Raw genomic sequence first — 13,560 nt, 5'->3', positions numbered from 1 at the left:
GTGTGTGTGTGTGTGTGTGTGTGTGTGTGTGTGTATCTACAGAGAAGTGTGTGTGTGTGTGTGTATCTACAGAGAAGTATTTTAAACCGAAAGGGAAAAACAGCAAGTCTCTTCATTTTTTTTTTTTTTTTGGTTAGAGAGAATGTTTTTAAAATTAGATTAGGGTTTTTCAAACTATCAGCTAACTCTTCCTTCTCAGCTCTTTATCTACTCCTTGGTGGCTGTTAAATAACCTTCATTCTATAAACTTTATAATTCTATTTAATGTCTTAATAACTCCATGTGTCATTATCAACCAACACCTTGGAAACCCATTCTAATGAAATGGAATGATTAGCTGTTCATAAAACAAACAGAACCAGCCACCCATGCCTCCCAGATCCCTATTAGGCCAAAGGTCTACTCTCTACCTGGTCAGCTACTAAGGCAGCAGTGGGTACTTACAGACAAGTTTAGTCACAAGAAAAAACAGTCTTCATGTTTTTTGAGGTGTTAGTCCTAAACAATGTTTGCAGACAAATTTTTTTTTCCTCCTCTAGCATGTCTTGGAGATGTTGCAAGATATAGTTTATCAGACTTAACAAACCGAAGTTAAATTTTGAGGTTAATTTAATCTGTGACTATCTGAAATACTATAAAGTCTTATGTCAGTATTTTGGACTTAAAAGTTCTATTTTATGCATCTAAATTTCTGAAATGAATTTTCTCCCACCTTTAGTCAACTCACTTGATGAGCTAATGGCATATAGTAGTTTCTAAGGAATATCTCATTGTTTAATTTATTTATTTCCTTATTTTTTAAAGCAAAAGTGGAGCTGGAGCTTTTAAAAAGAAGGAAAAAACAAACCAAGCACATTCCATTCAGATTCCTGTTAATCCAACTTTGAAGTCAAAGGGTAGTGTAAAGTTTTGATTTGCAACAAATTCTGAGATTATCCATTAACTACTCTAGCAGGCTTTCTTCTCCCTTTCAAACAGACTTCTGTTTTTTTTAAAGGGGCCACACTCTTTTCTTTGAACTTGAAGCATAATGTTCTTCTAGAATAACCTAGAATGGATGGATATATTGTTAGAAAGGACTCCAGATGGGAAGCCAGAGGCTCACATTGCTAATCTGATGTGAAGAGATGTGAGCAGTAGTAATCTTACCGGAAAATAGGAAGTTGAAGGAATTGGCTTGAATTCCATACAAGCCCTCTCCCCCACAAAGAATTTATTATCCTCAAGAAGAAAATGAGTGTGTATGCCTATCTGTCATTCCCGCTCTTTGCAGTCTGGCGATGTGTATTTCAGGAGGGAAAGGCAGAAGATGGATAACCAAGAAATCAAAATCACAATGCTGGCTACCTATGGCTCAAGCCTGTACTTCTAGCTACTCAGGAGGCTGGGATCTGAGGATATAGATTCAAAACCAGCTATTATTTCCAATTAACCAGTAAAAAACATGGAAGTGTGACTCAAGTGGTTGAGTGCCAGCCTTCAGCAAAAAAGCTAACTAAAAGCTTCAGGCCTAAATTCAAGCCCCAATGCTGTCACTCCACCCTTCCGCCTGCTCCTCCCCTCAAAAAAAATTACAAACTAGGAAAAATGATGTGTATGACCCGGGTGCCAGTGGCTCATGCCTGTAATCCTAGCTACTCAGGAGGCTGAGATCTGAGGTTCATGTTTTGGAGCCAGCCTGGCAGGAAAGTCAATGAGACTCCAAAAAAAAAAAAAAAAGCCAGAACTAGTGCTGTGGCTCAAGTGGTAGAGTGCTAGCCTTGAGCACAAACAGGCTCAGGGTCAGTACCCAGGCCTTTGAGTTCAAGCCCCAGGACTGGCAAAAATAAAAGTAAAAAAATAAAAACATAGTGTGTCATCAAAATCTTATCTTTTAAAGAGTATAGTTAACTACAACAGTGAATGGTTAAAATTGTGGAATTTTTGTTGTTTTTGTTGTTCATCTCAGAAATCAAGTTCCTTTTAAGATTCCATTTGTTCTTCTTTAACTACTACTCCCCCAAAGACAGAGTCTAACTTATACACACTGATGTATAATCATGTTCCTTATTTAATAAATTATATAAATATTATATAAATGATCTTAAGCAAAACGCACTCATATCCTTAAGTGCCCATGGTGTCATGTCTAAAAAACACAGTCTTAGACAAAAGTATATCGGGGAATTATTGGGACTTTTAAGTCCATGGCGTTTTTGTTTACAGATGTGTGCCACCGTTGGTTTTCATTGTGCCACTGGGATGTGCTATGGCTACTCATTTAAACTCCTTCACAGTTGATTCTTGTCTCTCAGAACTTGATTACTCTGCTAATGGATTCTCAGTGAAATTACCTTATCTGATGTCCCCAAATGTCTTGCACTAGGGAACAATACTGGAAAGGAGAGAAGTTAGCAGAGAGGCCATTTCAGTGAGATGTTTGCTACCATAGCCGTTGCACCTGACTTTTCCCAAATGGGATCCACCTCTGGGCTCTAGTGAGGGGAGAGGAACTTAACCTTCACTTGGATGATCAGAAACATCTCATCTATGGAGGTGTGCACCATCCGTTAGTTGAATTGGAGATGGTTAGAGGAAGGGGAAACTGGGCTGGGTTGCTTTTCCTTCTTTAAGCTATTGATCAAGAATGAACATATATTGGCTATCTGTTTGGATAACAAACCAATAAAATGTTTCACACAATCTAAAAAATGGCAGTTATTTGGTCAGTTCTTGGAAGATGGAAACGTATTTGAGATGCAAATGGTAGTTAAGATGTCAGTCAACAACTTTGTTAATTCCCAGAGGTGTACAGCCCTGGATTAAACATGTTTGAGACTATAAATAAAAGACATTGGTTTTCTTGTCCTTGTGCATTCAAACAAATACTTTTAAGATGAAATTAATTTTATCTATTTATGCTGAAGATTAAACAGTGCCTCCTGGATATCAAGCACACACTCTAGCCTTTGTTTTCAATAAAGTTAAATTTAAACCACTGATTTAAATATGATAATATCTCCTGAATAGGTAGTGAAATTCATGCTTTGCATTGGTTTAAAAAATAAGGTTAAATGTGAATATCTGTTTAACATTTTCATATCTATCTGAATCCAGTTTTGCCCAAAGTTGCACTTTTTGCTAAGCAAAGGGCATAGTGGCTTCCAGAGGGTGAGGAAATGGGCAAAAACTTATGCAACATACTGCAGCAGCCATGGGAGATCCAGATCACCAGTGGAGCCCACCAGACTTCCTGAGTACTGTTGGCTGCCTCCGTCAAGAAGGACCTCAAGTATCACAGGTTCAGCATCTGCAAAGTTGGCTTCTCTATCCCTCAGATATCCTCACTTGTTGACCCAAGAAACTTTTAATTTGCAGAGTTTTAGTGATGGATAGAGAGGGAGTATTGGAAGTTGAAGTTCTTCCTTTAAGTGACAACAATAATGAAATTGGATTAGTGTCCTTTATAGTTGAAGAGCTAAATATACACATAAGCATAATTTGAACTTAGTAATTTACCCTCTTTCAAATGATCTCAGATATTTGCCTTATTATTTCTTTTAAAGATTTCAAAGTAGAATAGGAGATGAGAAAAAAAAAAAAACACTTAAGAGCAGCCAGGTACTAGTGGCTCACACCTGTAATCCTACCTACTCAGGAAGCTGACATCTGAAGATCAAAGTTTGGAGCCAGTCCAGGTGGACAAATTCAAGGGACTTTAAGTCCCCAATTAACCACCAAAAAGTCAGAAGTGGAGCTGAGGCTCAAATGATAGAGTGCTACCCTTGAGCAGATAAGCTAAGCAAAAGTCCAAGGACCTAACTTCAAGCCTTCAAGAAAGAAGGAGAAGAAAGAAAAGAGGAAGTAGAAAAAGAAGAAAGGAGGAAGAGGAAGAAATAGAAGAGGAAGAAGGAGGAGGAGGAGAGGAAGAAGAAATAGCAACTTGGCAGAGAAGCGTACTTAGATTAATCAAAAGAATAGCAATTTAGTCTCTCTTGTAAATACTAAAGAATGTCTCTTTAAAAGTTAGAATAGGATCTGGAGATGTAGCTTAGTGGTATAGCACTTACTTTTCACGTGGGAGGCTGTGGGTTTGATCCTGAGCTGGGGGTAGGGTGTGGAAGATAGATACAGAGATAAAGAGAAAAATCCCTTTGGTGCTTCCTTTAATGGATTGATAAATTATAGTCCAAATCCAATGTTTCAAGTAATCATAATAATGTTATACTTGCCTTAGATCAGGTCATTTACTCCAGAACAGATCTCCTTATCTGTCAACTAAAAAAAAAAAATTAGGTCACCTTTATCTTTTTTATTTTTGTAGCTGCAAATGAATTTCTTTAAGAAACATGATTCAGAAGAAGGAAGAAAAAAAGGAGGGGAGAAAAGAATGCATGTAAATAAGCCATGTAAATAAGTAAAAAGAAATAAGTGAAATTAGTTTTGAGAACATAGTTCACCTAACTACATAGCTGAAGAATAACAGGGAATCAATATTCAATTGTTGGGCTCTTATGTATGTTTTACCCCACTTCTAATTCTTCTGTGTGTTTTGTATTTGTAACACATCTCAGTTTGGACTAGGCACATTTCAATGCTCAGTTGGCACCCAGTGAGCCTGGTGTGCTTACAAAGGCAAGTGATGGTGAGATGAGAGCACAAAGCAGAGGCTTTGTCAGACAGGAGTTTAAGTGTAAACTGAAGGTTTATGAACCAAATGAAGATAGTAAGAAGAGACTTTGAAACCAACTAGTGATTTTGGGAACATACATTAAAGGGAGATACCTGGGGCTTAAGTAAGAAATTGTTAGAAGATTCTTATAGCCAGGCATCAGTGGCTCATGCCTGTAATCCTAGCTACTCAGGAGGCTGAGATCTGAGGATTGCGGTTCAGAACCAGCCTGGGCGGGAAAGTCTGTGAGATTCTTCTCTCCAATAAACCACTCAGAAAACCAGAAGTGGCACTGTGGCTCAAGTGGTAGGGCTCTAGCCTTGAGCTGAAAAGCTAAGGGACAGCGCCCAGGCCCAGAGTTCAAGCCCCACAACCGACAAAAATTAAAAACAAGCAAGAAGATTCTTATAGTGAACTAAAATACCCTGGTGCACATGGGCTAAAGGAAGTAGGTGTAAAAATTTCACCAGGTAAAATCATTGAGATTTGGTGGTGACTAACGGATTTTAAGAAGCTGGAGTAATCTGGATGGTTGCTGGGTTTCTACCCAGGGTTGATGGGCCACTTATAAGTAGTATTAACTGGAAGGTGGAAAGTGAGGGATGGTGAATTCAGCACAGGGCTTTATTGACTCTGAGTTGGCTTGGAAACAAGCAGATGAGTAATGTCTACTTTTACATGGAAGAACTTACTTAAGAGAATGTGCAGTAAGAAGCTAGTAAGGCTGGGTAGGAACATGTAATACTAAAGGTGCCAATGATAACTTAAGGCAATAGCAAGAAGTTAAAAAAGAAGAGGGCAGAAAAGGCAGCAGAAGTGTAGAGCAGTAAGAACATATTAGCATGTTTAAGCAATACTAGGAATAAACCTGTCCTACTGGACCAGATGGGATTAGGGCTGAGATCAAAGCTGGGCTAATGAAGTTTTACAGATATGTTTTATTTGGCTTTTGTAGGGCTAGATCACACAGTGTTCCAAATTGAAGTTAGGTGCCAATATTTTCAAGCAAAATCCAGACTTCTGACTTTTTTTTTTTTTAGTACAAGGGGCCTAGGCAGTAGAATTGGCAAGATTAATAGTAATACTCAACTGGTGTATGTTTTTTTCTTTCCAGTGAATGTTTTACTTCTACATATTATTTCCCAGAGTCCTGTAAACATTTGAATTTTCAACTCTTGAAAATTCTGTAGTGAAGTACAAAGATAGATTAGTAACAGATTATAGAGAGTTTTGAATGCCAAATAGAGTCTAAAATGTAGGCAGTAGGCTACCATTAAGGAAGAGACTGATATGATTAAAGCTGCATTTACAAGGATTTTTCTGTACCAGTATGAAAAAAGAATGGTTACCAGTTTTGAAAAGGAAGACAGAAATGAGATGGTAGCATACACTAATAGACTTCAAAGTGAAAGCAGGAAAGAAAAAAAAAATGAAAACAAGTGAGGCCCGGTATGGTACATGCTTATTGTAATCCCAGTACTTAAGAGGCTGAGGCAGTTGGATGGTGAGTTCAAGGCTAGTGCTAGCCACATAGCAAGACCCTGTCTCAAAAAAAACAAAGCTAAATAGAAGTATCGTAAGTAAGAATCTGTCATCTAGAGAGTCCATGTGGGCCATTGAGCTTGGTGAGCAATGGAAAACCTAAATTAGTGTTTGATATGAGAGACAAGCAATGCCAGGGTCATCACAGGAAAGTCAAATGATGCTTAGGGTCATTATAGTCTATGTTCTAAGAAGACTGTAAGTGGAAGGAAAAATTATTTTTTCCTTCTCTCTCTTACCTCCACTTCCAGAACGAATGATTCCAAAAGGTCCTCTTTTAAAAGGAAGGCTAAAATGAAAGACTGGTCATTCAGCTGTGTGGGGGCACTCTTCTAAATAATAATTATAAAAGTATTATTTTAATTTCTACAGTGATTTTCAAATTTATAATTTTATAACATTTATTATTTAGAAAAATGCTGAAGATTAAATACATACTAGTAAACACTCTGCCACTTGACTATATCCCCACCTCCTAAGTTATTTATGTAGACATTTTTCTTTTTTTTATTTTATTTTATTTGTGAACATACTGTACAGAGGGGTTACAATTACACGGGCAGGATAATGCATACATTTCTTACCAAGCATTACAGCCTCCTCCTTTGTTTACCCTTCACATCCCTTCCCAGCCTCCCGTAGACATTTTTCTTGATCCTCACAACCACTTCTAAAATAGACACTTTCGCTTTTTCCATTTTGTCCATGAGGAGATTCAAATTCTACAGGTCAGGAACTCACCCAAAGTCACAGAGTTGATAGACTGCTTGTACGTAAGCAGTCTGATTTTCCAGAGGCTTAAATCTTTTAACCAGTATGTGAAACTGCTCCTGTTCTAGCGTTGTGTGAGTAGGCAACTAGGGAAGCTTATGCTTTCATCCTGGATGCTCTGCTGTGACTTATTTCAGAGGTGTCAGCTTGGTTCAGATCCCCTAGAAGAGATAAAACTTCAGAAGTGACCTTTCAACTGTCTTTAAGGGAGCACACAATTTGCTGGCTCCTTGGTAACTTTTAGAGAACTCAGGTCTGTGGTGTATCCAAAAATATCATCTTTCTTTGGTGTATGGCCGAATGTTAGCTTGTAAAGTATATTTTGGTAACCATTTACTGAAAAAAAATGCTTGTAAGAACTCATTTATTTTTATGAAAGCTAAATCATGTTAGTTTTCCCTCATATGGTCTCCTAAAAATTTATTACAGAACAGCTGTTACAAATATTCTAATTTGGAAGGGTAGGCATCCATAATATTGTAGAGAACTAAACACTTTGAAGTCAAAGCTTCAAACTTGTAAGTTTTCTGATTATATTTAATGTGGCTCCTTTTTCTTTGGTGGACAGATGAAACATGTGAATGAAAGATTTCAAGATGAAAAGAATAAGGAGGTGGTTCTCATGTGCATTGGCATCACTTCAGGAGTTGGACGGCTTCTCTTTGGCCGCATTGCAGATTACGTGCCTGGTGTGAAGAAGGTTTATCTACAGGTACTCCCTCACACTTTCCTTGCCTAACAATGTACTTCTATGCTTGACTTCTTTCCTAGGCAGTTAGTTAGTTATCAGCTTAAGTTTTTAACATAAGGCACTAAGAACCAACCATCTTCTTTGTTTTGTTAGGGAACTCCACCAAACCAAGATGTTTTTGCTCATTACTTTTTCTAAGAAGAAGTCTTTGTTTTGGGCATAGTTCTTAGAGTCACATGAAATCTGGTGCCTTTGGTAACATCTTGGGAAATGTGTGTGTGTGTGTATGTGTGTGTGTGTGTGTGTGTATGTGTGAGTGTGTGTAACAGAGAGAAAGAGGGAGAGAAAAGGGACATAGGGACAGAAGGACAGAGAAAGGGGCAGAGAGACAGAGATTTTTGAGTTACCTTACTGTAAATTTGCCTGCTGGGTGTTATGTAGTGTGTGTAAACAAACATTAATTCCAAGATCATTATTGACACTCAGTCAACAGGTAGTTTGCCAGACATTGTGCAAAATGCTGCAGAGTTAAAGGAAACTGTGATCCTCAGTGAGTAGCTAAAGATCTCCTGGGAAGATATATAAAGCAGTGTTGAAGTAAAGTATTGCAGTACATTATGCCAATCTAGCATACTCATGCTCATGCCCTGGGAAAATCTGAGTTACTAGTGAAGGACAGAGTAATATTAAGAGGGAAATAGTTGTTACAGAGCTCAGGATAGGGGCTGGGAAGGTAGCTCAGCGGTAGAGTGCATGCCTTGCAAGCATGAGGCCCTGGGTTCGATTCCTCAGCACCACATAAACAGAAAAAGCCGGAAGTGGCGCTGTGGCTCCAGTGGTAGAGCACTAGCCTTGAGCTGAAGAGCTGAGGGACAGCGCCCAGACCCAGAGTACAGGCCCCATGACCAGCAAAAAACAAAAAACAAAACAAAACAACAACAACAAAAAACAGAGCTCAGGATATAGCTCAGTAACAGAGTATTTGACTAGCCTGCACAAGGCTGTGGGTTTGACTCCAACACCATGTGTGAGCACATGTGAGTGTGTGCGTGCACACACACACACAGAGGCATACAAACACACATATAAGAGTAGTTAGGTAAATATGGATGAATGTATGGATGGATGAATGTATGTATGTATGTATGGATAGATGGATGGATGGAGGGATGGACTTCCAAGTAGAAGAATCTACATGTGCAAAGATATGGCATGTGATTGTCTGAGAAACTGAATGTTTGAATTGGATAGAGTAGTAGATGGTTCAGACAGAGAAATGGCTAGGTTGGGAGGAGCTTTTATGTGCATAAAAGAGAGTGAACTTTATTCTGCGAGGAGCCATAGAAGGATTTTTAAGCAAGGGACTAATGTGAGTTTTATTTTGTAATGATCAGTGTAGTAACTGTGAGGGACAGAATGGAGTAGAAGATGGGGCAAGAATTCAGATGGTGGGTCTGGGAAGGTGGCTCAGTGGTAGAGCACTTGCCTTGCATGCATGAGGCCCTGGATTCCATTCCCCAGCACCACATAAGCAAAAAGAAAAAAAAGCCATAAGTGGCTCTGTGGCTCAAGTGGTAGAGCACTAGCCTTGAGTTGAAGAGCTGAAGGACAGCGCCCAGGCCCAGAGTTCAGGCTCCGCGACCAGACCCCCCAAAAAAAAGAAAAAGAAAAGAATTCAGATGGTGACAAAAAGATACATGTTGATAATCCTTTTTATGTAAAATGTCCAGAAGACAGGTTGTTGGGGGGTGGGGAGACAAGGCTGGGGGAAAGAAGGGAAGGGTAATTTCCAGTATGTATAGAGTCTCTTTGGGGCTAATGAAAATGTTCTTAAACTAGTGATGGTTGTACAACTTTGTAAATATACTAAAAACCACTAAATAGTACACTTAAAATGTATGAGTACTAGGATATTGAATTTTTTAAAAAGCAATTTTTTTGGGGGGGGGTCCAGTCATTGGGCTTGAACTCTGGGCCTGGGCACTGTCCCTCAGCTGTTCAGCTCAAGGCTAGCTCTCTACCACTTGAGCCCAGCGCCACTTCTGGCTTTTTTTTTTTTTTTTTGCTTATGTGGTGCTGAGGAATTGAACCCAGGGCCTCAGGTATGCAAGGCAAGCGCTCTACCACTGAGCCACCTTCCCAGCCCCCTTAAAAAGCAATTATTTTGGCTGGGTGCTGGTTGCTCACACCTGTAATCCTAGCTGCTCAGGAGGCTGAGATCTGAGGATCCCTGCTCAAAGCCAGCCCAGGTAGGAAAGGCCATGAGACTCTTACTTCCATTTAACTAGAAACCCAGAAATAGCACTGTGGCTCTAAGTGATAGAGCACTAGCCTTGAGCAAAATAGCTCAGGGACAGCACCCAGGTCCTCAGTTCAAGCTCTATGACTGATAACCCCCTCCCCCCGCAAAGCTATTATTAAAATAAACAAGAGTGGAGGCCCAGAGACCAGAGACTGGTTGGAGACTGTTTAAGAGCCTCAGCTGGAAAGCAAGGGCAGAGACATAGATCAAATGGAGTAAACTACAGATAGAGAGATTGAATTACTGTAAATCACTCATGAATGAAACCACTTAATCTGAGATCTGTGGCTTGAGTAAGAAGAGTAGATGGTTTGAGTATTTTGTGAGATCAGTAACTCACTAAATCTGGATAGTTTGATGAGTTAATTTTTGCCATGTTAAGTGTGTGGTGCCTGTGAGAAAGTGGAGTTTGAAGCTCATGAATAGATCTGGGTCTGGATAAGAAACCTGTGGGACTTTCACATTCATCAGCTGGATGGAGTAAGGGAAGGATGCAGCAAAGAGTCTCAGAGTGGCCAGCTCTCTTTCAGTGCTCTGTACAGGCCCTGAGTACTTCTAGGGGCAAGAGAGGTCAGGCTATCAGTAGCTAATGACTAGAGAGGCTTTACAGGATTTAGCCAAAGAGAAGCACCAGTGCCTCACAGAGAGGAGTTTCAGTGTAGTGGCAAGAAGATGGATTAAGATTAGTTGAATAATGGAAATATCTCATTCCAAAAGATTGGCTATGGAAAAGAAAGGAAAAGAGAGCCAAAAGGGAAACTTGGGGTTTCTGACTGAAGCATAAGTAGTCATAATTGAACAGTGCTTTGAAAAAGACATTTTAAAAAAAGAGGTGACAGGAAAATGATTGGAAAAGATACATGTTCTGGACAAATAACTTCCATTAAGTAGCACGGGTAATGGCTATTATTTATTGAGCATTTTCATATGCCAGATCCTAAAGTAAGTGCTTTCCAGATTTTGTCTCATTAGTTATTGCCCAAGCCCTTAGAGCAAAGTTTTATCCTTATTTCTATTTTCAGCTTTGAACAATGAGGAACAGAGAGGCGATCTCACTATGGATATCTATGTGTATGTAGGCCCAGTAAGCAGTAGAAGGAGGTTGGCACATAGCTAGGAGGAAATTTGTTATGCTAGGATTGAATCCAAGGCCTTGGACATTTGTGCATTATTTTAAAAAATGTATTTATTATATGAGGATCAGTCTTCACTTTATGAATACCTCATTGTAGGTATCCCCAGCATTTAGCTGACTATATTAGGGTAGTTCTCAAGTGTTAAGGGAACCCTCTAATGGACATTTGTTGTATTACAGACTTTCTAAAAGTTGTGAGCGCCTTTTGGCTCTACATATCACCCAGACCAAGGTTAGATGATAAACAGAATAAATGTGGTCCCTGAAGTCCTTGAGCAGGGCTAGGACAGGACAGGCCTGAATGTACCGGGAACTAAGATAGAAAGAGTGGCAGGAAAGAAGATTAGAAAGCTAGGAGGGGTCAGTTGTGAGTATAGTGGGCCTTTGTTGGAGAATGTGTTAGTGTGCACAATTCTCTATTTGAAGTTTTTTTGTTTTGTTTTGTTGTTGGTTGTGGGGCTTGAACTCTGGGCCTGGGTGCTGTCCCTCAGCTCTTCAGCTCAAGGCTAGCACACTACCACTTAAGCCACTTCTGTCCTTTTCTGTTTATGTGGTGCTGAGGAATCAAACCCAGGGCCTCATGCCTTTGAGGCAAGCAATCTCTCACTGAGCCACCTTCCTAGCCCCAATAGATTCCAGGCCCCCTCTTTTTTTTGTCAGTCATGTGGTTTGAACTCTGGGCCTGGGTGCTGTCCCTGAGCTATTCAGCTCAAAGCTAGCACTCTACCACTTGAGCCATAGCACCACATCCAGTTTTTGAGTGGTTAATTGCCAATAAGAGTCTCCCAGGGACTTTTCTGCCTGGGCTGGCTTTGATCCTCAGATCTCAGCCTCCTGAGTAGCTAGGCTTACAGGCATGAGCCACTGGTGCCCAGCTAGTTGGAAGTTTTTAAAAATGTGTTTATGAGTTAAATTTGTATTTAGGAAAACTGAAAAAACTTTCTTATTTTGTTTTTGCTTTTGTTCTCTTGCAGCATTGAGGCTTGAATTCAGGGCTTTGTAACTTGCTAAGTATGCACACTACCACTCAGAGCCCTCACTCCCAGCCATTTTTGCTCTAATAATTTTTTAGATAGGGCCTCTCATTTTTGCTTGGGTTTGCCTGGACTAAGATGCTCCTAGTTATATACCACAGACTCATGCCTACATACTCATCTTGTTGAGATGGTGATCTCACTAACTCTTGCCTCTCTTTGAACCACAATCCTTTTGATCTTTGCCTCCTAAGAGGCACCTTACTGGGCCTAAGAATACTGACTTTTATACCACCTTTCTATGTAAACTTCCTTGTTCAGTTTAAGTAGAGCAGCTCCATGTTGCCCAATTTTGTCTCATTCCATTTTAATATTTTACATTTTTCCTAAATCTATACCTTGGGATTGGGGGGCCTAGACTTTACAAACTGTTTTGAAATAGTGTCCAAATTTTTAACAATTCCCCAATTGTTAAACGTGCCAAGTGCCAACTCCTCCAGTAGGTAGAAACCATATACATATGTGCTTAGGGAAAGTTGGACAATCTCCCTGTGAAACACTTCCAAAGGACCATAACCTGTGTCTCAGGAGCCAGCTACCCAACTGTGTGACCTGAACATTTCTGTTTAGTTTCAGAGGGACTGGCGGGACTTTGCTGCCAGCTGCTTACTGCCTTGGGTGCCTAGCAACAGGTTCTAAAAGTGCTGAAGCTTTACATTGAATAAACCTATTAACAGCAACCCTTGAAACTAACCGTCTAATTGTGTGTCTGCCTCCAAAAATGTCTTCTGCTTATTCATGCTCCTCTCATGTGATATTTAGATCCCTGAACAAAACTTGAACTGAACATTTCTCCAAGAATGCTCTTTTTATGACAGAAATATGTAGAGTTTTAGCAAAAAATGTTCTTGCACTTAAGAGCATGAACTAACTCTAAAAAGACTAATTCTCCAAGAGCCTATCATATTATGACAAAAAATATTCCCTTGAATAGTTTTTAAAAAGGAAAAGAAATATGAGTAGCTAGACTGTAATCATTTTATTAAATGTTAATATCAGAGTCTAGAAGAGAACTGGGGTTGGGGTGGGGGAGCTCTGAATCCCTTATGTAAATGTAAGTAGAGCTGCTATGTTTAAGGGAAGAAAAAAAGATTGCATGTAATGCTGATGTATTCATCTTTCAACCTGGTCCCAGTATTTACAGATCAATATTTGATGTATGAATCAATATTTACTTTGGGAAATGATGAGGAAGCACTGAACCTCCTATATGGTCAGTTTGATCAACCTTGGCAGGCAATCTTTGTGGCCCAAGTCTCCCTCCATAGAAGGAATAGTAGTTATTCATCAGAAGCAGGTATGTTTTTTCCAGCCTGGAGACATTTTGAGAAGTCAAATATGGGGGCTGGGAAGGTGGCTCAGTGGTAGAGCGCTTGCCTTGCATGCCTGAGACCCTGGGTTCGATTCCTCAGCACCACATAAGCAAAAAGAAAA

General features: G+C 39.7%; 1 protein-coding gene across 1 annotated transcript in view; it reads left to right on the top strand.

Moving 5' to 3' along the window:
* The window catches only part of Slc16a10 (solute carrier family 16 (aromatic amino acid transporter), member 10), a 102,734-nt gene that overhangs the window by 82,611 nt on the left and 6,563 nt on the right, over positions 1 to 13,560 (top strand). Inside the window, 1 exon segment of the mRNA XM_013022345.1 lies at positions 7,533 to 7,676. Coding sequence (XP_012877799.1) covers positions 7,533 to 7,676 — 144 coding nt within the window.

This window comes from Dipodomys ordii, unplaced genomic scaffold (assembly GCF_000151885.1).
Source record: "Dipodomys ordii isolate 6190 unplaced genomic scaffold, Dord_2.0 Scaffold62, whole genome shotgun sequence".
Classification (NCBI taxonomy): Eukaryota; Metazoa; Chordata; class Mammalia; order Rodentia; family Heteromyidae; genus Dipodomys; species Dipodomys ordii.
Note: the sequence above shows the minus strand (reverse complement) of the source record. Positions and strands in the feature narration are given on the sequence as shown.